The sequence below is a fragment of the Salvelinus alpinus genome, chromosome 3 (assembly GCF_045679555.1).
Source record: "Salvelinus alpinus chromosome 3, SLU_Salpinus.1, whole genome shotgun sequence".
Lineage (NCBI taxonomy): Eukaryota > Metazoa > Chordata > Actinopteri > Salmoniformes > Salmonidae > Salvelinus > Salvelinus alpinus.
Window position 1 is genome coordinate 91,853,914 of NC_092088.1, and position 27,512 is coordinate 91,881,425.

General features: G+C 44.6%; 1 protein-coding gene across 1 annotated transcript in view; it reads left to right on the top strand.

Moving 5' to 3' along the window:
* Positions 1-27,512, top strand: part of eys (eyes shut homolog) — a 506,958-nt gene that overhangs the window by 280,258 nt on the left and 199,188 nt on the right. The window contains exons 34-36 of the mRNA XM_071394489.1: positions 8,763-8,953; positions 11,872-11,963; positions 25,133-25,283. Of these exons, the coding sequence (XP_071250590.1) occupies positions 8,763-8,953; positions 11,872-11,963; positions 25,133-25,283 (434 nt within the window). The remainder of the gene's footprint in view (positions 1-8,762; positions 8,954-11,871; positions 11,964-25,132; positions 25,284-27,512) is intronic.

Below are 27,512 nucleotides of genomic sequence, written 5' to 3' on the forward strand. Positions count from 1 at the left end.
AACAACCTAAAAGAGGCTGAGTTCTGATGTGTAGCCATTTAACACTGATCTGGCTGGCTGATTTCTGATGTGTAGCCATTTAACAGTGATCTGGCTGTCTGATTTCTGAGGTGTAGCCATTTAACAGTGATCTGGCTGTCTGATTTCTGATGTGTAGCCATTTAACAGTGATCTGGCTGGCTGATTTCTAAGTCGTAGCCATTTAACAGTGATCTGGCTGTCTGATTTCTGATGTGTAACCATTTAACAGTGATCTGGCTGTCTTATTTCTGAGGTGTCGCCATTTAACAGTGATCTGTCTGATTTCTGATGTGTAGCCATTTAACATTCATCTGGCTGTCTGATTTCTGATGTGTCGCCATTTAACAGTGAAAAGAAGAAATAGAAGAAGAACTACAATACAGGTGTATTAGGGAGCGCTTATGATTATAACAGGGTTTTTCAGACGGGTTGGGGCTATTTTTGTCAACAAATAGCAACGTTTGTCGCAAACGAGAAATACAGTACATAAAGCATGATGAGATCCTCTAATGCTCTCTCTGCCCCAAATTGCTGGGGTCTGAGTCAGTCTCTTAAAACAGTCTGCGTCACTACCCTCAATAAACTTCCAGGCATTAGAACAAGCCTTCCTGAAATGTCCCATAATTGCCTTACTGACACGGATGATATAAAGCAGAATATCATGCTATACAATGAGCCATGTAATAAAGGTGTATGATTAAATTCCTTTCAGCCAGGCTCCTTCTCTTTTCTCCGCCTCTCTACCTTCGGTATATTGTGTCATTTACATGCTTCACGGCTTGTAGCAAAGCAATCCTATTTACCCCTTTTACAACCCATAAATGGAAGAGGTGTGAGGGCTTTTAACAATCGCAGGACAAAATATATTTTCATTCACAGAGCTAAAAGGGTCTATGCTGTTAATGTGTGATTTTATTATTGGTTTTTGTGTTTCTAAAGGCCACAGTATTTAGGGTCATGCAGCAGAAATGTTTTCCCTCTTATGAAATCTGTCAACATTCCTTCCTCATAAATACGTTTCCAAACATATCATAATTCTTCAAGAGTGCATTGATGGAAAAATTTATTCCCATCATGCTTTAAGTTTTTCTGCCAGTCAACAGAAAACATTTTTCTAAGAGCAGCTTCTACTAAGTCTCCGTGGCCCTATAGTGTTTACCCACTGGAGAGCACCAGCACATGGGTTTCTCATATCATCCTTTTCTTTCCAGTAACTCCACCCTGGCTTTAATTCTGCTCTGGTGAATGCAGACTAATCAATCTCTCTCAGTTGCCATCTGTATGTCCTTAGCCATTGTCTTCGTACTGTACTGTACAGTCTGGCTTGTGGATAGTCAGTCTCCTAAGTGAATTAGAAGAGCTACATATCCTTTGTGTTGAGTGTTCTTGCTTGCATATATCTGCTTTAGTAAATATTCAGACAATAACCATGTCCATGTTTGCACTTGTTGTTCATCATTTTCTACCCCAGTTTGATTACCGTAAGGTTTTCTTGTAGTGTACGCATGTTTAGATAGTAAAAGCCCATCTCCGTTCCACACCTCCACTGAGAAAAGCATAAAAAAATGATGATCACTTTGTCACCTGCGATGAATAAAGCTAATATTTCCATATACCCTGCCAATTAGAGACAAATACAAGACACACCAAGGCTACGGTCCACCCTCGTCCCTACCTCATTATAGGCAGGGTAGGGCCACATTTCATAACTCCTAATGTGCATCCCAAATGGCACCCTATTCCCTATATTCCAATGGGGTATTGGTCAAAAGTAGTGCACTATATAGGTAGTAAGGTGACATTTGGGACGCATACCTAGTTGATCTAGAATTGTGATGGCTTGTGTTTCCAGCTGTGAGGAATTCCTCTTTCCTTTTAATCAGTGTTCAGTGCTGGACAATTACAGGCCCTAATATTCATAAAGGACTTGCAGTTAGAGGGAGACATGGCTTTGAAAGAGGGTAGACCGGGATGTCTGACAGCATTAAACAGCGAGAGGGCTTGAATTGATCCGTGACTCCTGCAGACATTTTACATCTTAGCTTTGAGGAAAAGATCTTTACCCTGGACAATAAATAAAATGTTAATGAATTCCTCTGCATTCTGGGACTAAGTAATCCGTTCCATATGATGTTTTCACAGCAGGTAGTGGCAGCCAATGTTGATGTAACTATTGTACAGTTAAAACTCCAACCACGATTACTGTGTTATGCATTGAGTCTGAGTGAGTTTAGAAGTGAGATAAAGACTTAATAATGAGCCTCCAAAATATGCATTCAGTAACAGGTGCCATAGAGTCTATGTATTGGCACCACAAGATAACACACAACTGACTCATGTAAGGAGATTTGTAAGGGGCCTATATATTTTGTTATTCATGTTATACCAGTGATGAACTCTCAAGAAAACCAAAGAAACACAGCTCCCTGCCTCCCCTGACATGCTGTAGGAGGGGCAATCACAATCAGAAGCCTTTGATACATTATTTCTGTTCAGATCCATATTTCATATTTCTATGAAGAACACTAAGGATCCATCTCAAATGGTACCCTAATCCCTATATAGTGCACTACTTTTGATCAAATGCAGTGCACTATATACAGAAGAGCGTGCCATTTGGGAGGCATCCTTGAACTCTCTATGGAGCGTAATTACATTTCAAGGCTGGCGTTGTAACTTATCACACACTCAGTTGAAGGCTCCTTTTTTTTATCATTTTGCTCCTCTAGAATTAAATTTGCAGACCCCCTGGCGTTGCTTCATAGACTGACAAACTCAATAGGGATGACGTGTTGAAACGCAGCTGAATAGTGGCATACCAAACAGACAGTTTTCATATACAGTTGAAGTCAGAAGTTTACATTCACTTAGGTTGGAAACATTAAAACTCATTTTTTAACCACTCCACAAATTTCTTGTCAACAAACTATAGTTTTGGCAAGTCGGTTAGGACATCTACTTTGTGCATAACACAAGTCATTTTTCCAACAATTGTTTACAGACAGATTATTTCACTTATAATTCACTGTATCACAATTCCAGTGGTTCAGAAGTTCACTAAGTTGACTGCCTTTAAACAGCTTGGAAAATTCCAGAAAATGATGTCATGGCTTTAGAAGCTTCCGATAGGGTAACTGACATCATTTGAGTCAATTGGAGGTGTACCTGTGGATGTATTTCAAGGCCTACCTTCAAACTCAATGCCTCTTTGCTTGACATCATGGGAAAATTAAAATAAATCAGCCAAGACCTCAGAAAGAAATTGTAGACCTCCACAAGTCTGGTTCATCCTTGGGAGCCATTTCCAAACGCCTAAAGGTAACGCGTTCATCTGTACAAACAATAGTACGCAAGTATAAACACCATGGGACCACGCAGCCATCATACCGTTAAGGAAGGAGACACGTTGTGTCTCCTAGAGATGAACGTACTTTGGTGCGAAAAGTGCAAATCAATCCCAGAACAACAGCAATGGACCATGTGAAGATGCTGGAGGAAACAGGTACAAAGTATCTATATCCACATTAAAACGAGTCCTATATTTACATTTACATTTTACATTTAAGTCATTTAGCAGACGCTCTTATCCAGAGCGACTTACAAATTGGTGCATTCACCTTATGATATCCAGTGGAACAACCACTTTACAATAGTGCATCTAACTCTTTTAAGGGGGGGGGGGGTTAGAAGGATTACTTTATCCTATCCTAGGTATTCCTTAAAGAGGTGGGGTTTCAGGTGTCTCCGGAAGGTGGTGATTGACTCCGCTGACCTGGCGTCGTGAGGGAGTTTGTTCCACCATTGGGGTGCCAGAGCAGCGAACAGTTTTGACTGGGCTGAGCGGGAACTGTACTTCCTCAGAGGTAGGGAGGCGAGCAGGCCAGAGGTGGATGAACGCAGTGCCCTTGTTTGGGTGTAGGGCCTGATCAGAGCCTGAAGGTACGGAGGTGCCGTTCCCCTCACAGCTCCGTAGGCAAGCACCATGGTCTTGTAGCGGATGCGAGCTTCAACTGGAAGCCAGTGGAGAGAGTGGAGGAGCGGGGTGACGTGAGAGAACTTGGGAAAGTTGAACACCAGACGGGCTGCGGCGTTCTGGATGAGTTGTAGGGGTTTAATGGCACAGGCAGGGAGCCCAGCCAACAGCGAGTTGCAGTAATCCAGACGGGAGATGACAAGTGCCTGGATTAGGACCTGCGCCGCTTCCTGCGTGAGGCAGGGTCGTACTCTGCGAATGTTGTAGAGCATGAACCTACAGGAACGGGTCACCGCCTTGATGTTAGTTGAGAACGACAGGGTGTTGTCCAGGATCACGCCAAGGTTCTTAGCACTCTGGGAGGAGGACACAATGGAGTTGTCAACCGTGATGGCGAGATCATGGAACGGGCAGTCCTTCCCCGGGAGGAAGAGCAGCTCCGTCTTGCCGAGGTTCAGCTTGAGGTGGTGATCCGTCATCCACACTGATATGTCTGCCAGACATGCAGAGATGCGATTCACCACCTGGTTATCAGAGGGGGGAAAGGAGAAGATTAATTGTGTGTCGTCTACATAGCAATGATAGGAGAGACCATGTGAGGATATGACAGAGCCAAGTGACTTGGTGTATAGCGAGAATAGGAGAGGGCCTAGAACAGAGCCCTGGGGGACACCAGTGGTGAGAGCACGTGGTGCGGAGACAGATTCTCGCCACGCCACCTGGTAGGAGCGACCTGTCAGGTAGGACGCAATCCAAGCGTGGGCCGCGCCGGAGATGCCCAGCTCGGAGAGGGTGGAGAGGAGGATCTGATGGTTCACAGTATCAAAGGCAGCCGATAGGTCTAGAAGGATGAGAGCAGAGGAGAGAGAGTTAGCTTTAGCAGTGCGGAGCGCCTCCGTGACACAGAGAAGAGCAGTCTCAGTTGAATGACTAGTCTTGAAACCTGACTGATTTGGATCAAGAAGGTCATTCTGAGAGAGATAGCAGGAGAGCTGGCCAAGGACGGCACGTTCAAGAGTTTTGGAGAGAAAAGAAAGAAGGGATACTGGTCTGTAGTTGTTGACATTGGAGGGATCGAGTGTAGGTTTTTTCAGAAGGGGTGCAACTCTCGCTCTCTTGAAGACGGAAGGGACGTAGCCAGCGGTCAAGGATGAGTTGATGAGCGAGGTGAGGTAAGGGAGAAGGTCTCCGGAAATGGTCTGGAGAAGAGAGGAGGGGATAGGGTCAAGCGGGCAGGTTGTTGGGCGGCCGGCCGTCACAAGACGCGAGATTTCATCTGGAGAGAGAGGGGAGAAAGAGGTCAAAGCACAGGGTAGGGCAGTGTGAGCAGAACCAGCGGTGTCGTTTGACTTAGCAAACGAGGATCGTCGACCTTCTTTTCAAAATGGTTGACGAAGTCATCAGCAGAGAGGGAGGAGGGGGGAGGAGGGGGAGGAGGATTCAGGAGGGAGGAGAAGGTGGCAAAGAGCTTCCTAGGGTTAGAGGCAGATGCTTGGAATTTAGAGTGGTAGAAATTGGCTTTAGCAGCAGAGACAGAAGAGGAGAATGTAGAGAGGAGGGAGTGAAAGGATGCCAGGTCCGCAGGGAGGCGAGTTTTCCTCCATTTCCGCTCGGCTGCCCGGAGCCCTGTTCTGTGAGCTCGCAATGAGTCGTCGAGCCACGGAGCAGGAGGGGAGGACCGAGCCGGCCTGGAGGATAGGGGACATAGAGAGTCAAAGGATGCAGAAAGGGAGGAGAGGAGGGTTGAGGAGGCAGAATCAGGAGATAGGTTGGAGAAGGTTTGAGCAGAGGGAAGAGATGATAGGATGGAAGAGGAGAGAGTAGCGGGGGAGAGAGAGCGAAGGTTGGGACGGCGCGATACCATCCGAGTAGGGGCAGTGTGGGAAGTGTTGGATGAGAGCGAGAGGGAAAAGGATACAAGGTAGTGGTCGGAGACTTGGAGGGGAGTTGCAATGAGATTAGTGGAAGAACAGCATCTAGTAAAGATGAGGTCAAGCGTATTGCCTGCCTTGTGAGTAGGGGGGGAAGGTGAGAGGGTGAGGTCAAAAGAGGAGAGGAGTGGAAAGAAGGAGGCAGAGAGGAATGAGTCAAAGGTAGACGTGGGGAGGTTAAAGTCACCCAGAACTGTGAGAGGTGAGCCATCCTCAGGAAAGGAACTTATCAGGGCGTCAAGCTCATTGATGAACTCTCCAAGGGAACCTGGAGGGCGATAAATGATAAGGATGTTAAGCTTGAAAGAGCTGGTAACTGTGACAGCATGGAATTCAAAGGAGGCGATAGACAGATGGGTCAGGGGAGAAAGAGAGAATGTCCACTTGGGAGAGATGAGGATCCCAGTGCCACCACCCCGCTGACCAGAAGCTCTCGGGGTGTGCGAGAACACGTGGGCAGACGAGGAGAGAGCAGTAGGAGTAGCAGTGTTATCAGTGGTAATCCATGTTTCCGTCAGTGCCAAGAAGTCGAGGGACTGGAGGGAAGCATAGGCTGAGATGAACTCTGCCTTGTTGGCCGCAGATCGGCAGTTCCAGAGGCTGCCTGAGACCTGGAACTCCACGTGGGTCGTGCGCGCTGGGACCACCAGGTTAGAGTAGCAGCGGCCACGCGGTGTGAAGCGTTTGTATTGTCTGTGCAGAGAGGAGAGAACAGGGATAGACAGACACATAGTTGACAGGCTACAGAAGAGGCTACGCTAATGCAAAGGAGATTGGAATGACAAGTGGACTACACGTCTCGAATGTTCAGAAAGTTAAGCTTACGTTGCAAAAAATCTTATTGACTAAAATGATATAGTACTGCTGGCTGGTGAAATAGGCTAGCTAGCAGTGGCTGCGTTGTTGACTTTGTTTGAAAGTGTAGCTGGCTAGGTAACCTCTAACTGGCTAGGTAACCTCGACAATTACTCTAGACTACACAATTATCTTGGATACAAAGACGGCTATGTAGCCAGCTAAGATCAAACAAATCAAACTGTTGTACTGTAATGAAATGAAATGTAATACTACCTGTAATACTACCTGTGGAGCAAAGCGGAATGCAACTACTCGCTCCAAACCAAACCGGAAGTGCGTATCGTAGAGGGAGAGGCAATAGAAGTGTTGTTTCTTGTATTATTGTCTTTTGTGTCTTTAGAGGACTGCTTCACCTTAATGTCCCCTTTCCCTTTTCTTCTGTCCTTATTTTGTCCCACTTTGTCCCTTCTTTGTCCCTTCTTCTCTTCTGCCAACTAGACACTCCTTGTTAGCTAGCTAGCTTCTTTCAGGAATGTCCCTAGCAACTGCCTAGCAACAGGTAAACAACTTAGCTAGCTAAGAAAACGGTATAATTTTATGAAAATTACTTTTTCAAAAGCCTTTCTTCTTTGTTTGCTGCTTGTTTGGTCTCCTATTCAGTTTGCAGTTTTCTTTTGATTTTTTTTCGATGTACTTTACTCTAAAAAAACATTTAAATTTCAATATTTGTAGGAGCTCATCTTTTCAGCTGCTGCTGCTTAATTCGGAACTCCGGAAATATCAACACAACCTGAAAGGCCGCTCAGCAAGGAAGACGCCACTGCTCCAAAACCGCCATAAAAAAGCCAGACTACGGTTTGCAACTGAACATGGGGACAAATATTGTACTATTTGGAGAAAGGTCCTCTGTTCTGATGTTTGGAGGAAAAATGGGGAGGCTTGCAAGCCGTGAAGCACGGGGGTGGCAGCATCATGTTGTGGGGTGCTTTGCTGCAGGAGGGACTGGTGCACTTCACAAAATAGATAGCATCATGAGGAGGAAAATTATGTGGATATATTGAAGCAACATCTCAAGATCAGTCAGGAAGTTAAAGCTTGGTCGCAAATGGGTCATCCAAATGGACAATGACCCCAAGCATACTTCCAAAGTTGCTTAAGGACAACACATTCAAGGTATTGGAGTGGCCATCACAAAGCCCTGACCTCAATCTTATAGAAAATGTGTGGGCAGAACTGAAAAAGCTTGTTTGAGCAAGTATGCCTACAAACCTGACTCAGTTACACCAGCTCTGTCAGGAGGAATGGGCAAAATTCACCCAACTTATTGTGGGAAGCTTGTTGGAGGCTACCCGAAACGTTTGACCCAAGTTAAACAATTTCAAGGCAAAGCTACCAAATACTAGTTGAGTGTTTGTAGACTTCTGACCCACTTCTGAAGGTGATGAAAGAAATAAAAGCTGAAATAAATCATTCGCTCTACTATTATTCTGACATTTCACATTCTTAAAAGGAAGTGGGGATCCTAACTGACCTAAGACAGGGAATTTTTACTATGATTAAATGTCAGGAATTGTGAAAAACTGAGTTTAAATGTATTTGGCTAAGGTAAACTTTCAACTTCAACTGTTTCATTTATTTATATTAACTAGGGAAGTCAGTTAAGAACAAATTCTTATTTACAATGCCAGCCTAGGAACATGGTTAACTGCCTTGTTCAGGGGCAGAACGGCATATTTTTACCTTGTCAGCTCGGGGATTCAATCTAGCAACCTTTCAGTTACTGGCCCAACCCTCTAACCACTAGGCTACCTGCCTCCCCATAAGATACAGACAATATTCAGGAGAAAAAATCATCAGTAAGATACAGACAATATATAGGAGATAAAATCATCACTTCTATAGATTAATACATTTGACACAATAGCCAATTTCTCAGTGCTCTGTACTGTGAGGGTGTTGAAAGATTTATGAAATATTACACTTTTCTAAGTTGCCCTTCATCTCCCCGTCTCTCTCCCACCCCCTTTTCCCCTCTCCAGACTCCAGCTACGTCCAGTACTCTGGTAATTCCTACTTGGAGTTTGAGGGCATAGACCTTGGTGCCAACAACAACATCACTGTGAGGTTTCAGACCCAGGAGGTCCAGGGAACCATCCTGTACGTGGACCAGGGAGCAGTGACCAGGGGCTTCTTTTTCATGAAACTCTTCATCCAGGAGGGAATGCTACAGGTGAGGCTTTCTGAGTACCAAATGGCACCCTATTACCTATATAGTGCACTACTTTTGACCAGGGCCCATATGACTCAACAACTTGAAAAATAAAGGATTTGTCCCAAATGGCACTCTATTCCCTATATAGTGCACTACTGTTAACCAGGGCCCATAAACTTGAAACTTGAAAGATGAAAGTTTTGTCCCAAATGGCACCCTATTCTCTATATCTGCTATGGGATGCCCTAATGGGCTCTGGTCAACAGACTACATAGGGTTATGTTTGGGACACAGTCTCTATGTTTCTTGTCTCTATGAAGTCTTTGATTATTTTCTGTTTCGTTGTTGTTTACAGTACTCTACTGCCTATATCGGCTGATACAGCCTAGAACTGTGCATGTTTTGTGGACCATAGTGCTTTGTGCTATGTTTTTCCCCAAACAATTGATGCACTATGTAGCAGACTATTGTCATCACCCTGTTCTGATGCACCATGTAGCAGACTATTGTCATCACCCTGTTCTGATGCACCATGTAGCAGACTATTATCATCACCCTGTTCTGATGCACCATGTAGGAGACTATTATCATCACCCTGTTCTGATGTAGCAGACTATTATCATCACCCTGTTCTGATGTAGCAGACTATTATCATCACCCTGTTCTGATGTAGCAGACTATTGTCATCACCCTGTTCTGATGCACCATGTAGCAGACTATTATCATCACCCTGTTCTTATGCACCATGTAGCAGACTATTATCATCACCCTGTTCTGATGCACCATGTAGCAGACTATTATCATCACCCTGTTCTGATGTACCATGTAGCAGACTATTATCATCACCCTGTTCTGATGTAGCAGACTATTATCATCACCCTGTTCTGATGTAGCAGACTATTATCATCACCCTGTTCTGATGCATCATGTAGCAGACTATTATCATCACCCTGTTCTGATGTACCATGTAGCAGACTATTATCATCACCCTGTTCTGTTGCACCATGTAGCAGACTATTATCATCACCTTGTTCTGTTGCACCATGTAGAAGACTATTATCATCACCCTGTTCTGATGTACCATGTAGCAGACTATTATCATCACCCTGTTCTGTTGCACCATGTAGCAGACTATTGTCATCACCCTGTTCTGATGCACCATGTAGCAGACTATTATCATCACCCTGTTCTGATGCACCATGTAGCAGACTATTATCATCACCCTGTTCTGATGCACCATGTAGCAGACTATTATCATCACCCTGTTCTGATGCACCATGTAGCAGACTATTATCATCACCCTGTTCTGATGCACCATGTAGCAGACTATTATCATCACCCTGTTCTGATGTAGCAGACTATTATCATCACCCTGTTCTGATGTAGCAGACTATTATCATCACCCTGTTCTGATGTAGCAGACTATTGTCATCACCCTGTTCTGATGCACCATGTAGCAGACTATTATCATCACCCTGTTCTGATGTACCATGTAGCAGACTATTATCATCACCCTGTTCTGTTGCACCATGTAGCAGACTTATCATCACCCTGTTCTGTTGCACCATGTAGAAGACTATTATCATCACCCTGTTCTGATGTACCATGTAGCAGACTATTATCATCTCCCTGTTCTGTTGCACCATGTAGCAGACTAGTATCATCACCCTGTTCTGATGCACCATGTAGCAGACTATTATCATCACCCTGTTCTGATGTACCATGTAGCAGACTATTATCATCACCCTGTTCTGATGCACCATGTAGCAGACTATTATCATCACCCTGTTCTGATGCATCATGTAGCAGACTATTATCATCACCCTGTTCTGATGTACCATGTAGCAGACTATTATCATCACCCTGTTCTGTTGCACCATGTAGCAGACTATTATCATCACCCTGTTCTGTTGCACCATGTAGAAGACTATTATCATCACCCTGTTCTGATGTACCATGTAGCAGACTATTATCATCACCCTGTTCTGTTGCACCATGTAGCAGACTATTGTCATCACCCTGTTCTGATGCACCATGTAGCAGACTATTATCATCACCCTGTTCTGATGCACCATGTAGCAGACTATTATCATCACCCTGTTCTGATGCACCATGTAGCAGACTATTATCATCACCCTGTTCTGATGCACCATGTAGCAGACTATTATCATCACCCTGTTCTGATGCACCATGTAGCAGACTATTATCATCACCCTGTTCTGATGTAGCAGACTATTATCATCACCCTGTTCTGATGTAGCAGACTATTATCATCACCCTGTTCTGATGTAGCAGACTATTGTCATCACCCTGTTCTGATGCACCATGTAGCAGACTATTATCATCACCCTGTTCTGATGTACCATGTAGCAAACTATTATCATCACCCTGTTCTGTTGCACCATGTAGCAGACTTATCATCACCCTGTTCTGTTGCACCATGTAGAAGACTATTATCATCACCCTGTTCTGATGTACCATGTAGCAGACTATTATCATCACCCTGTTCTGTTGCACCATGTAGCAGACTAGTATCATCACCCTGTTCTGATGCACCATGTAGCAGACTATTATCATCACCCTGTTCTGATGTACCATGTAGCAGACTATTATCATCACCCTGTTCTGATGCACCATGTAGCAGACTATTATCATCACCCTGTTCTGATGCACCATGTAGCAGACTATTATCATCACCCTGTTCTGATGTACCATGTAGCAGACTATTATCATCACCCTGTTCTGATGCACCATGTAGCAGACTATTATCATCACCCTGTTCTGATGCACCATGTAGCAGACTATTATCATCACCCTGTTCTGATGTAGCAGACTATTATCATCACCCTGTTCTGATGTACCATGTAGCAGACTATTAATCATCACCCTGCTCTGATGCACCATGTAGACTGTTTTTTCTCTGTACTGTGTTTCAGTATGTCTTCTCCTGTAACCGAGAGGAAGGGGTCAGAAGGATCAATACATCCATCCGTGTTGACGACGGCAATCCATACATCGTCTACGTCAGGTGGGTTTACTTTCTTAGAGATGTTGGGCCGCTTTCCCCTGTACAGAATAAACCTAGTCCTGGAACAAGAAGTGCTTTGAATGGAGAATCAGGACTAGGCTTTATCTATGTCAGGGAAACCGCCTCTTAAAGGTCCAAGGAAGCCGTTTTCATCTCGATATCAAATCATTTCTTGGTAACAATTAAGTACCTTACTGTGATTATTTTCAATTCAAATTCTTAGCAAAGAGGAATTTCTCAAGCAATACTTTTGCTAGGACTGCCTGGGAGTGGTCTGAGTGGGGAGGGGACACTGAAAACCAGCTGTTATAGGCAGAGAGGTTTGGAACTCTCTTTCTTGTTGGTCTATTAACTCATTTACGCTTGGTGATGTCACCAGGCAGGCCAAAACTCCATCCCACCAAAGCAGGCTAAAAGGGCATTATCATCATTTTCACAATTTCACAGTCTTATTCCAACCTCATAGTGTGGAAATGTATATAAAACACAGAAAAAAATAGTTTTTGACTGCTCTGGGCCTTTAATGAAAACATAAGCCTACTCCATAGAGGCTGGTACATGGTTAAAACAAGTTGTAACAAAGCATTATACTTGTAGGCCTAAAGAAGCACCAAAATGGTTTCCAAACTTGTAATGACATGGTAAATACAACAACATAAGTCTCATAGAATTAGCTTGAGATATGAATTTGTACCGATAGACATGCTCAATATGTTCCTAAGTTGTTTTGGGGTGTCAAAATACAACATATCCAGTGAATGACAAGAGTTAGGCAGTTTCAAAATGATAAACTGATCAGTGCTCTAAAGTAATAAAAGTGGCCCTGCAGCTTCAAAATATTTCTCATTTAAGGCTAAGGGCTGCTGGCTGTGACTTGATCCCTTGCCAATTCTTCATTTTAAGTGTATTAATCTGTCATGTCTGTTTTTCAATTGAATAAAAACTAGCATCACTTGAAAATGCAACAGCAGCACAAATCCATCATTACGCCCTGGCAGCAGCCCTTAACAGACCCTGGCAAGATAGAAAGCTGGCATAACCAGTGTAGAGACAGAGCGAGGGGAGAGGGAGAGCTGGCATAACCAGTGTAGAGACAGAGCGAGGGGAGAGGGAGAGCTGGCATAACCAGTGTAGAGACAGAGCGAGGGGAGAGGGAGAGCTGGCATAACCAGTGTAGAGACAGAGAGAGGGGAGAGGGAGAGCTGGCATAACCAGTGTAGAGACAGAGCGAGGGGAGAGGGAGAGCTGGCATAACCAGTGTAGAGACAGAGGGAGGGAGGGCTGGCATAACCAGTGTAGAGATAGAGAGAGGGAGGGCTGGCATAACCAGTGTAGAGATGGAGAGAGGGAGGGCTGGCATAACCAGTGTAGAGATAGAGACAGGGCTGTCATAACCAGTGTAGAGATAGAGGGAGAGCTGACATAACCAGTGTAGAGATAGAGAGAGGGAGGGCTGGCATAACCAATGTAGAGATAGAGAGAGGGAGGGCTGGCATAACCAGTGTAGAGATAGAGAGAGGGAGGGCTGGCATAACCAGTGTAGAGATAGAGAGAGTGAGGGCTGGCATAACCAGTGTAGAGATAGAGAGAGGGAGGGCTGACATAACCAGTGTAGAGATAGAGAGAGGGAGGGCTGGCATAACCAGTGTAGAGATAGAGAGAGGGAGGGCTGGCATAACCAGTGTAGAGGTAGAGGGAGGGCTGGCATAACCAGTGTAGAGGTAGAGGGAGGGCTGGCATAACCAGTGTAGAGGTAGAGGGAGGGAGGGCTGGCATAACCAGTGTAGAGGTAGAGGGAGGGCTGGCATAACCAGTGTAGAGATAGAGAGAGGGCTGGAATAATCGGGGCAGAGAGAGAAGGGAAGAGGGAGAGCTGGCATAATCAAATCAAATTGTATTGGTCACATACACATCGTTAGCGGATGTTAATGCGAGTGGAGCAAAATGTTTGTGCTTCTAGTTCCGACAATGCAGTAATATCTAACAAGTAATTTAACAAATTCACAATGATTACGTTATACACACACAATGTAAGGGGATGGAATAAGAATATGTAAATATGAATATATGGATGCGCGATGGCCGTGCGGCATAGGCAGGATACAATAGATGGTATAAAATACTGTATATACATACATACATACATATGAGATGAGTAATGTAGGATATGTAAACATTATTAAAGTGGAATTATTTAAAGTGACTAGTGATACCTTTATTAAATCCATTTATTAAAGTGGCCAGTGGTTTGAGTCTGTATGTTGGCAGCAGCCTCTCTATGTTAGTGATGGCTGTTTAACAGTCTGATGGCCTTGAGACAAGCTGTTTTTCAGTCTCTCGGTCCCAACTTTGATGCACCTGTACTGACCTCGCCTTCTGGATGAAAGTGAGGTTAACAGGCAGTGGCTCGGGTGGTTGTTGTCCTTGATGATCTTCATGGCCTTCCTGTGACATCGGGTGGTGTAGGTGTCCTGGAGGGCAGGTAGTTTGCCCCCGGTGATGCGTTGTGCAGACCTCACTACCCTCTGGAGAGCATTGCGGTTGAGAGCAGTTCAGTTGCCATGCCAGGCGGTGATACAGCCCGACAGGATGCTCTCGATTGTGCATCTGTAAAAGTTTGTGAGGGTTATAGGTGACAAGACACATTTCTTCAGCCTCCTGAGGTTGAAGAGGTGCTGTTGCGCCTTCTTCACCACGCTGTCTGTGTGGGTGGACCATTTCAGTTTGTCCGTGATGTGTACGCTGAGGAACTTAAAACTTTCCACCTTCTCCACTGCTGTCCCGTTGATGTGGATGGGGGGTGCCCCCTCTGCTGCTTCCTGAAGTCCACAATCATCTCCTTTGTTTTGTTGACGTTGAGTGTGAGGTTATTTTCCTGACACCACACTCCGAGGGCCCTCACCTCCTCCCTGTTGGCTGTCTCGTCGTTGTTGGTAATCAGGCCTACCACTGTTGTGTTGTCTGCAAACTTGATGATTGAGTTGGAGGTGTGCATGGCCACGCAGTCGTGGGTGAACAGGGAGTACAGGAGAGGGCTGAGAACGCACCCTTGTGGGGCCCCAGTGTTGAGGATCAGCGGGGTGGAGATGTTGTTTCCTACCTTCACCACCTGGGGGCGGCCCGTCAGGAAGTCCAGGACCCAGTTGCACAGGGCGGGGTCGAGACCCAGGGTCTCAAGCTTAATAATGAGTTTGGAGGGTACTATGGTGTTGAATGCTGAGCTCTAGTCAATGAACAACATTCTTACATAGGTATTCCTCTTGTCCAGATGGGTTAGGGCAGTGTGCAGTGTGATTGCGTCGTCTGTGGACCTATTGGGGCGGTAAGCAAATTGGAGTGGGTTATATGATCCTTGACTAGTCTCTCAAAGCACTTCATGATGACAGAAGTGAGTGCTACGGGGCGGTAGTCGTTTAGCTCAGTTACCTTAGCTTTCTTGGGAACAGGAACAATGGTGGCCATCTTGAAGCATGTGGGGACAACAGACTGGGATAGGGATTGATTGAATATGTCCGTAAACACACCAGCCAGCTGGTCTCCGCATGTTCTGAGGACGAGGCTACGGATGCCGTCTGGGCCGGCAGCCTTGCGAGGTTTAACACGTTTAAATGTTTTACTCATGTCGGCCAGAAGGAGAGCCCGCAGTCTATGGTAGCGGGCCGTGTCGGTGGTACTGTGTTGTCCTCAAAGCGCGCAAAGAAGTTGTTTAGTTCGTCTGGGTGCAAGACGTCGATGTCTGCGACGGGGCTGGTTTTCTTTTTGTAATCCGTGATTGACTGTAGACCCTGCCACATATGTCTCGTGTCTGAATCTGTTGAATTGCGTCTCCACTTTGTCTCTATACTGACGCTCAGCTTGTTTGATTGCATTGCGGAGGGAATAACTACACTGTTTGTATTCGGTCATGTTTCCAAGACTCTTGCCATGATTAAATGCAGTGGTTAGCGGTTTCAGTTTTGCGTGAATGCTGCCATCAATCCACAGTTTCTGATTAGAGACAGAGGGAGAGCTGGCATAACCAGTGTAGAGACAGAGGGAGGGAAGAGGGAGAGCTGGCGTAACCAGTGTAGAGACAGAGGGAGGGGAGAGGGAGAGCTAGCATAACCAGTGTAGAGACAGAGGGAGGCAGTGTAGAGACAGAGGGAGGGAGAGGGAGAGCTGGCATAACCAGTGTAGAGACAGAGGGAGGCAGTGTAGAGACAGAGGGAGGGGAGAGGGAGAGCTGGCGTAACCAGTGTAGAGACAGAGGGAGGGAGAGGGAGAGCTGGCATAACCAGTGTAGAGACAGAGGGAGGCAGTGTAGAGACAGAGGGAGGGGAGAGGGAGAGCTGGCGTAACCAGTGTAGAGACAGAGGGAGGGAGAGGGAGAGCTGGCATAACCAGTGTAGAGACAGAGGGAGGCAGTGTAGAGACAGAGGGAGGGGAGAGGGAGAGCTGGCATAACCAGTGTAGAGACAGGGGGAGGGAATGAGCGAGAGCTGGCATAACCAGTATAGAGACAGAGGGAGGGAAGAGGGAGAGCTGGCATTACAAGTGTAGAGACACAGGGAGGGAGAGGAGAAAACAGGTCTCCAAGCTTCACCTCGACTAAAGCAAATCTTTAGTGATAGGCTGATGACCACAGCCTCCATCTCTGTCTGATCCAGAGATAGAGCCACCACTGGGACAAGGATGGGCCTCCATCCCTCCCTCCTTCCCTCTATCCATCCCCAACACCACTGCTTCACCCACCTGTCCACCAGCCTGCTTCATTATAACGTTTTAACGTTTTAATAGATCTTCCCGTCGAAGACAAATTTCAATATGTTTAATAGAAATCCCCAGTGGCTGGGGCTGCATGGCTTCTGAAGGTGTGTGTCCCAAATGGAACTCTATTCCCTACATAGTCCAGTACTTTTGACAAAAGTAGTGCACTAAATTGGGAATAGGATGCCATTTGTAAAGCTTCTCAAGGACTCTGTCTGTCTGAGGGGCCTGGTGCCCTCTGGCTAGAGGCCAGGCAGTCCTCTTTCTCTGGCAGAGCGATCCTAAATTAACCACCTCCCTCCCTCCTCCACGTCCTCCCTCCACATCCTCCATCTCTCTCTATCCACGCCGGCTCTGGAGGAAGGACTTAGGTAGCCCCGGGTCTCTCTCTCTCGCTCCCTCTCTTCTCTCTCACCCCGATAGTTGTGCCACAGCCACCAAACGCCACACAGCCAGCCTGCAAATGACAGGTTTAACAAATCAGGGTTGATTGCTTCCTAGACCTCCCTCCCTCTCTCCATCCTTCCCTCCCTCCCCTCGACGAGGGGGTATCAGTAGGCACCAGAGAGGGGGGGATGGAATGAAAGAGGGAGGAAGGGGAAGCACATCTGTGGACAGAGTACCCTCCAGCTGCACATAGTTATCCCAGAATCAGGTAATTATCTCCTCTCCCCTGTTGTTTGGAAAAGGGGCTGAATTAGCTTTGGAAATCTCCCAGTGGATCCTCACGGCTCGGCTCAGTGATGGCTCAGGCTCCAGTCCAGAGCAGGCTGGCTGTCCGACTCCAATACGCACAAGGTGTCTGAAGAGGGGAGAGGCTGAAGGAAGAGGGGAAGGAAGAGGGGAAGGGGGAGGGAAGGGAAGGGAAGAGGGGAAGGAAGTGGGGAGGGAAGAGGGAAAGGAAAAGGGAGGGAAGAGGGGAGGGGAAGGAAGAGGGAAGGGGAAGGGGAGGGAAGAGGGGAAGGGGAGGGAAGAGGGGAAGGGGGAGGGAAGGGAAGAGGGGAAGGAAGTGGGGAGGGAAGAGGGGAAGGAAAAGGGGGGAGGGGAAGGAAGAGGGGAAGGAAAAGGGAAGGGGGAGGGGAATGAAGAGGGGAAGGAAGTGGGGAGGGAAGCGGGGGAAGGAAATGGGGAGGGAAGAGGGGAGGGAAATGGGGAGGGAAGAGGGGAGGGGAGAGGAGGGAAGAGGGGAAGGAAGTGAGGAGGTGTGGGAAGAGGGGAAGGAAATGGGGAGGGAAGAGGGGAGGGAAGAGGGGAAGGAAGAGGGGAAGGAAGAGGGGAGGGAAGAGGGGAAGGAAGAGGGGAGGGAAGAGGGGAGGGAAGAGGGGAGGGAAGAGGGGAGGGAAGAGGGGAAGGAAGAGGGGAGGGAAGAGGGGAGGGAAGAGGGGAAGGAAGAGGGGAAGGAAGCGGGGAGGGGATGGGAGGGAAGAGGGGTGGGAAGAGGGGAGGGGAAGGAAGTGGGGAGGGGAGAGGGGAAATGGAAGGGTATAATAAAATAAAAAAGGGTATATGTGCCCAGAGGAAAGTGGAATAAAAATACCTTGAGGTTAAATGTGACTCTGCTTCCCTGTCTCATCAGCCTGCCTTTTGTTGTGGTTGCTGCTGTTTATGGAGCAGGATAGTGATTGGTTTATTCTCATGGCACCCTAAATAGTTGAAGTAGTTTATTGTAAAGGAGTGTTGGGACAGAGATAAATCCACATATAGAATCATGTAGATGATGTACTGCATTTGAAAGACATGAGACCTTCTTCTCAATCTCCATACCACCAGAGTCAAAATGATCAGATAGGAAGTAAAAAATAAACGTTTAATTAACATATCAGTCTATATGATATGATAACTGCTGTATCTGAAGTCCACCCTTACATATCATGACATGACAGCGTCTAGTGTTTCATTACTTTGAGCCTTGATTGAGACATGAAATGATCCCTGAGTAACTGTGCCATGTTAAAAACATTGATTTACTATGCTTAAGTCTTATCTTTAGTTCAATATTTCATTATCAAATCAAATCAAATCACAATTTTTTTGTCACATGCGCCGAATACAACAGTACCGTGAAATGGTTACTTGCAAGCCCTTAACCAACAATACAGTTCAAGAAATAGTTACGAAAATATTTACAAAATAAACTAAAGTTAAAAAAAAGATATACCAAAAAATATAGAAAAGTAACACAAGATAATGACATAACAATAACGAGGATATATACGGGGGGTAAGATGCACTCACGAGTCAATACGGGTCCCATAAAGTTGTGCACTATTGTGTACAGTGATACCCAATTCGTATGATATGTTAGACATTATTATGTGCATTTGTACAATATGTTAGGATTTTGTACGTGCTTAAGATCCATTTCTCTTTAACATGTTCACTAGCATACTACTTAGTATGAGCAATATACTGACATGAATTCTATGTGGTATGTTAGTGTGGATATTGGAACAGAGCTAACATGTCTATAATATAAATACGATTGTGAATACCATGCCCTGCTACTGTTTACACTCTAGCAAGGCAATTCATGCCTTAATGCCTGCTGAATCATGTGACAATGATGTTTGGATGTGGTTAGATGACATATGGGTAGAGAGGATGTGGTTAGATGACATATGGGTAGAGAGGATGTGGTTAGATGATATATGGGTAGAGAGGATGTGGTTAGATGACATATGGGTAGAGAGGATGTGGTTAGATGACATATGGGTAGAGAGGATGTGGTTAGATGACATATGGGTAGAGAGGATGTGGTTAGATGACATATGGGTAGAGAGGATGTGGTTAGATTACATATGGGTAGAGAGGATGTTGTTAGATGACATGGGTAGAGAGGATGTGGTTAGATGACATATGGGTAGAGAGGATGTGGTTAGATGACATATGGGTAGAGAGGATGTGGTTAGATGACATATGGGTAGAGAGGATGTGGTTAGATGACATATGGGTAGAGAGGATGTGGTTAGATGACATATGGGTAGAGAGGATGTGGTTAGATGACATATGGGTAGAGAGGATGTGGTTAGAGTACATATGGGTAGAGAGGATGTGGTTAGATGACATATGGGTAGAGAGGATGTGGTTAGATGACATATGGGTAGAGAGGATGTGGTTAGAGTACATATGGGTAGAGAGGATGTGGTTAGATGACATATGGGTAGAGACACTGGCGTGCCGTGGGCCTGGGGCCTGGGCCTTCAGTGAGGTACTACACAGTCCCACCCGAATTAATCCACCTCTTAATGCCATCATTATGATGCCATGGCTCTAGACACTATACATTTAGACAGAAACGCAGTATAACCAGGCGTTGCGTCACCTTGAAATTGACAAATTGACGTTTTTGGGTAAACAGTGTTTACCCAAAAACATGACACAATCAATGAGTCTTTTCAATATTTCCCTTCACCTTTTCATTGTGCAGCTCCGTTGCCCTGCGCGCTTGTTCTTTGAACTGTAGATCCACTCCGGTGTCCCCAAAAGTTTTCAAAAGCACCATTGCTTGTAAGTGCCCAGGCGTACTTTGGTGTCTCGTTGCTGCCTTGGTTAGACAACTCAAGTTTGCAAAGCCAGTGTGGCTCCAAACACCAAATCGATCACTTGCAAATAATAGGCATTCCCAGCAGTACAGTTTGCAGTGCTTCTCAGAGCCTGTGAGCCATTGACAGCGCTCGTAGTTGAAACTTTGAAAGTGGCGAGCGAACGAACCCATTTCCCGCCTGTGACAGGCTTTGTAGCGTCGGGCGACCTCTCCTTACAATGTCTAACTTTTCTTGAAAAGTTCGTCTTGAGAATGGCGTTATAATTATATCCTCGACCAAATCGATATCTTCTCCTCCTTCCGCCATTGTGGGTTGAAAAAACAGCTTAGTAGTACGCGAATTAATTCGTTTATCAAATTCAGTTTCCTAGATCTGCATAGACTTGCCCATAGGACCTGCCTCTCAATATTGGTAATCCAATCAAAAGACGTGCACGCACTACGCCTGCTAGCTGGCTCCTGTGTAACACTGGAGCCAGCCAGCAGGCGTACAATAGCCAACTCTAAAGCTGATTGGTTGACACTAAATTTTCATTTCCATTCACTATAAGCTACAAGCCCCCGCACTGTTGATTCTGAAGGCCTGAGGGCATATTTTAGACCCCTGGCAACACATGATGGCTGAATATGATTGGATAAAAGATCTAACATAAAGACCAGCCCTCCAAATCTCAACCTGGGGCTGGAAGCAGTGCAACCAAGAGGAAAGCTATGAAATGAAGAGTATAACTCTTACTCTGGGGAATAATTTCATACATATTTGTGGGAAAATATATTTAAAAAAATATATATATTCTGATGATGTTTAGGCCAGCAGAGAAGGCCTTGCAGGCCCTGACGGCCCACCACTGGGTAGAGAGGATGTGGTTAGATGACATATGGGTAGAGAGGATGTGGTTAGATGACATATGGGTAGAGAGGATGTGGTTAGATGACATATGGGTAGAGAGGATGTGGTTAGATGACATATGGGTATTGAGGATGTGGTTAGATGACATATGGGGAGAGAGGATGTGGTTAGATGACATACTGTATGGGTAGAGAGGATGTGGTTAGATGACATATGGGTAGAGAGGATGTGGTTAGAGGACATACTGTATGGGTAGAGAGGATGTGGTTAGATGACATATGGGTAGAGGGGATGTGGTTAGATGGCATACTGTATGGGTAGAGAGGGTGTGGTTAGATGACATATGGGTAGAGAGGATGTGGTTAGATGACATATGGGTAGATGGTGCCAGAGTGTCTCAGGAGGGTAACCCCTTGTCAGTGGTTGCCAAATAAACGATCACCAGTACAATTTCTGTTATACATGGGGAATGTATAAACAATTTATAGTGGCCTAATTTATGGTAAAATGTGTTAGATTGGGAGCATCGATTGGGAATAGATGTGATGATATGGTTCAGCCTGTGTTCGATGTGCTAGTACATTACATTAGTTAGGTCTAAGACATCATGTTGCTGCTCCTGTGTTCGATGTGCAAGTACATTACATTAGTTAGGTCTAAGACATCATGTTGCTGCTCCTGTGTTCGATGTGCAAGTACATTACATTAGTTAGGTCTAAGACATCATGTTGCTGCTCCTGTGTTCGATGTGCAAGTACATTACATTAGTTAGGTCTAAGACATCATGTTGCTGCTCCTGTGTTCGATGTGCAAGTACATTACATTAGTTAGGTCTAAGACATCATGTTGCTGCTCCTGTGTTCGATGTGCAAGTACATTACATTAGTTAGGTCTAAGACATCATGTTGCTGCTCCTGTGTTCGATGTGCAAGTACATTACATTAGTTAGGTCTAAGACATCATGTTGCTGCTCCTGTGTTCGATGTGCAAGTACATTACATTAGTTAGGTCTAAGACATCATGTTGCTGCTCCTGTGTTCGATGTGCTAGTACATTACATTAGTTAGGTCTAAGACATCATGTTGCTGCTCCTGTGTTCGATGTGCAAGTACATTACATTAGTTAGGTCTAAGACATCATGTTGCTGCTCCTGTGTTCGATGTGCAAGTACATTACATTAGTTAGGTCTAAGACATCATGTTGCTGCTCCTGTGTTCGATGTGCAAGTACATTACATTAGTTAGGTCTAAGACATCATGTTGCTGCTCCTGTGTTCGATGTGCAAGTACATTACATTAGTTAGGTCTAAGACATCATGTTGCTGCTCCTGTGTTCGATGTGCAAGTACATTACATTAGTTAGGTCTAAGACATCATGTTGCTGCTCCTGTGTTCGATGTGCAAGTACATTACATTAGTTAGGTCTAAGACATCATGTTGCTGCTCCTGTGTTCGATGTGCTAGTACATTACATTAGTTAGGTCTAAGACATCATGTTGCTGCTCCTGTGTTTCATGTGCAAGTACATTACATTAGCTAGGTCTAAGACATCATGTTGCTGTTCCTGTGTGTTTGTGCTTTAATGTTATGATGAGCCTCCAAGCCATGCTGTCAGCCTTGCTGCTCTTAGCAGGCATGACCACCTGTAGTTGAAGAGAGAGAACGTGAAAGAGGGGGAGGGGGCTGGGTGGAGGGATGGAAAGAGGGGGGGAGTGAGAAAGTAAATGAGAGAGAGAGATAGGGAGAGGGAGGGAGAGAGAGAGAGGGAGAGGGGACAGACGGATGAAGCTTGCCTTACAATATCCTCTCACATGTCACTCCAACTGTGTCATTTTGAAATGAATGAGGATAGCTGGCTGAAGATGGAGGGAGACGAGAGGATGTTGTTTGTGACTCTGTCACGGTTGAGCATCCAATCAACAGAGACATATTTGAAATCAAGTGGAAGAGAAAAGACACTATAGGAACTAAACTATCGAGTCCCAAATGGCACCCTATTCCCTATATGCCCTGGTCGAAAGTAGTGCCTTATTCAGGGAATAGGGTGGCATTTGGAACATTTCCACATAAAAATCTGGTAATTATAACAAAGCTTCAATCTAACCACTGCAATCTCACGTCATGACTCTTAAGTCAAGAGGCCATGTTGGTGCTTGATGCAACCCTGATGAAGCTCTATCCACCAGAAACATGACTTATAAGATATCTATTACATTGTGGGACGATGTTCAACATTACCAAAGTGCTGGAGTTTTTTTTATTTTTCAAAAGGATATGTTTCAACATCATTTAGGTTGTACAAGCCAGAAGTTTAAATGAAAGTCGATGTATTGCAGCATGTATCACACAGCTACAACGTTAGTCCAGAGGGGTAATATCCTAGATTCAACTCAATGCAGTATACAGTATACACTACAGGACCAAACGTATGTGGATACCATCTTGTCAAACATCTCATTCCAAAATCATGGGCATTAATATGGAGTTGGTCCCCCCTTTGCTGCTATAACAGCCTCCACTCTTCTGGGAAGGCTTTCCACTAGATGTTGGAACAATGCTGCAAGGACTTGCTTCAATTCAGCCACAAGCATTAGTGAGGTCGGACACTGATGTTGGGCGATTAGGCCTGACTCACAGTCGGCATTCCAATTCATCTCAAATGTGTTTGATGGGGTTGAGGTCAGGGCTCTGTGCAGACCAGTCAAGTTCTTCCACAACTATCTTGACAAACTTTTTCTGTATGGACCTCGCTTTGTGCACGGGGGCATTTTCATGCTGAAACTTTCCCCAAACGTTTGCCACAAAGTTGGAAGCACAGAATCGTCTAGAATGTCATTGTGTGCTGTAGCTTTAAGATGTCCCTTCACTGGAACTAAGAGGCCTGAACCATGAAAAACAGCCCCAGACCATTATTCCTCCTCCACCAAAACACTATACATGTGGGCAGGTAGCATTCTCCTGGCATCCGCCAAACCGAGATTCGTCCATCAGACTACCAGATGGTAAAGCATGATTCATCACTCCAGAGAACGTGTTTCCACTGCTCCAGAGTCCAATGGTGGTGAGCTTTACACCACTCCAGCCGACTCTTGGCATTGCGCATGGTGATGCAAGGCTGGTGTGCGGCTGCTCGTCCATGAAAACCCATTTCATGAAGCTCCCGACAAACGGTTATTGTGCTGACGTAGCTTCCAGAGGCAGTTTGGAACTCAGTAGTGAGTGTTGCAACCGAGGACAGACGATTTTTACGCATTACGCTTTTCAGCGGTCCCTTTCTGTGAGCTTGTGTGGCCTACCAATTCATAGCTGAGCCGTTGTTTGCTCCTAGACATTTCCACTTCACAACAACAGCACTGACAGTTGACCGGGGCAGCTCTAGAAGGGCAGAGGCCAATCTACTGCCAAATGTTTGTCAATGGAGATTACATGGCTGTGTGCTCAATTTTATACACCTGTCAACAATGGATGTGGCTGAAATGGGGTGGCCACATACTTTTGTGTATATAGTGTATACCCGGTATCCTTGGAAACCCTGGTCTTATTCATTAGTACCCTTCTCACTCAACTCAACCTGTTTTCTGTGTGAAAATATTAAGAAGGCAAAACAGTCCTGAAATAAGCATTATGAAAGCTGTTAAAGTAATTCTGTACTCCTCAGGCACGCCTAATAGAAACCTATTACAATAAGGCAGTTTAGCCTTATAATGTCCATTGGTGATATTTATGTAAAACACCATCATTAGTTTTGAATATTTACGTTCATTAAGCAAACATATTACAACCCTTTAAAATGTTGGTTTTCTAATAATACAGAGACTATTCCAATATGACATTTTATTTTATTATTTTTTTATGTCTAGTTTGGAAATATATTGAGAACCTATGTATTTCTCGTGAGCATATTTCCTGTGAACATATTTCCTGTGAACATATTTCCTGTGAACATATTTCCTGTGAACATATTTCCTGTGAACATATTTATTGTTAAAATTCTTCTTGTGAACATATTTCTTGTGGACATTTGTTACAGACAACACCTGGCGCCATGTGAAGCGGAAGTGGTCGTGTCTGGGTATGAGAGAGTCAGAAGCCAGCCCAGCAACTACTGGTCAGGACTCACCACACAGAGAACAAGCCATCTGTTTGTAGGGGGCTTGCCTCGTCGATACCTGCCATATCAGGTGAGTTAGTGTGGTTTCTGAGGTCAATACCTATTGACAATACATATCGGTAGTAATATGTATAGATGTCTTCAACTTTATTCAATGATATACTATATAATTTAATCCCTATCAAATCCCAATAAAATCTCATTTTATCCCACTTTGTAACAGTAAATGTGTTTATTTGTATACTTTTTGTAGGCATTGTGCATGCTCTTTTTCTTTTGTCGTTGACACAACCTCCTCTCCTTGGAGTGCAATTTACTACATACATAATACCCAAGTGTTTAACATAATACGCAGTTTCTGGTACTTCTATTGTAATACATAGAATCCTGTTGTATACCATTTGCTCCAGTACTCCTCATAGGCATAGTGTAAAACACCCTATTCCCTATATAGTGCACCACTTTTGAATACAACCCAATGGGTCCTTGGCAAAAGTAAGTAGTACACTATGTAGTGAGTATGGGGTGATGAGGGACACACCCTATAGCTGCAGTATGACATCATACAACCCTGAGTGTCTGTTATTGAATTAGCCGAGTCAGGGATAATGTAATGTATGTCAGGGATAATGTAATGTATGTCAGGGATAATGTAACATATGCCAGGGATAATGTAGTGTATGTCGTGGATAATGTATCATGTCCGTGATAATGTAACGCATGTCAGGGATAATGTGTTGTATGTCAGGGATAATGTAACGTATGTCTGGGATAGTGTAATATATGTCAGGGATAGTGTAATATATGTCAGGGATAATGTAACGTATGTCTGGGATAGTGTAATATATGTCAGGGATAGTGTAATATATGTCAGGGATAATGTAACGTATGTCAGGGATAATGTACTACATGTATCACTAGCCATTTTAAACTATGCCACTTTATGTTTACATACCCTACATTACTCATCTCATATGTATATACTGTACTCTATACCATCTACTGCATCTTGCCTATGCCGTTCTGTACCATCACTCATTCATATATCTTTATGTACATATTCTTTATCCCTTTACACTTGTGTGTATAAGGTAGTAGTTGTGGAATTGTTAGGTTAGATTACTTGTTGGTTATTACTGCATTGTCGGAACTAGAAGCACAAGCATTTCGCTACACTCGCATTAACATCTGCTAACCATGTGTATGTGACAAATAAATGTGATTTGATTTGATGTAACGTATGTCAGGGATAATGTAACGTATGTCAGGGATAATGTAACGTATGCAATGGACAAGGTTCTAAAGAGGGTCTTGTACTACTATAGCGATACGGATTACGTTATACAAGTATCCTTGTGCCTAAAATGTGACACTCCTACAACGTGATGGCTTGGTTATTATGTTCCTTCCAATATGTTGACAACATCAGTCAGTTCTACAGTATATTACTTTCAGTGATGTGTGTCCTGATTACCGACCTTATTGAAAGCAACAGTCTAATACAGTATTATAGTGATGTGTGTCCTGGCAGCCTACCTTATTGAAAGCAACAGTCTAATACAGTATTGTAGTGATGTGTGTCCTGGTTACCTACCTTATTGAAAGCAACAGTCTAATACAGTATTGTAGTGATGTGTGTCCTGGTTACCTACCTTATTGAAAGCAACAGTCTAATACAGTATTGTAGTGATGTGTGTCCTGGTTACCTACCTTATTGAAAGCAACAGTCTAATAAAGTATTGTAGTGATGTGTGTCCTGGTAGCCTACCTTATTGAAAGCAACAGTCTAATACAGTATTGTAGTGATGTGTGTCCTGGTTACCTACCTTATTGAAAGCAACAGTCTAATAAAGTATTGTAGTGATGTGTGTCCTGGTTACCTACCTTATTGAAAGCAACAGTCTAATACAGTATTGTAGTGGTGTGTGTCCTAGTTACCTACCTTATTGAAAGCAACAGTCTAATACAGTATTGTAGTGATGTGTGTCCTGGTTACCTACCTTATTGAAAGCAACAGTCTAATAAAGTATTGTAGTGATGTGTGTCCTGGTTACCTACCTTATTGAAAGCAACAGTCTAATACAGTTTTGTAGTGATGTGTGTCCTGGTAGCCTACCTTATTGAAAGCAACAGTCTAATACAGTATTGTAGTGATGTGTGTCCTGGTTACCTACCTTATTGAAAGCAACAGTCTAATACAGTATTGTAGTGATGTGTGTCCTGGTTACCTACCTTATTGAAAGCAACAGTCTAATACAGTATTGTAGTGATGTGTGTCCTGGTTACCTACCTTATTGAA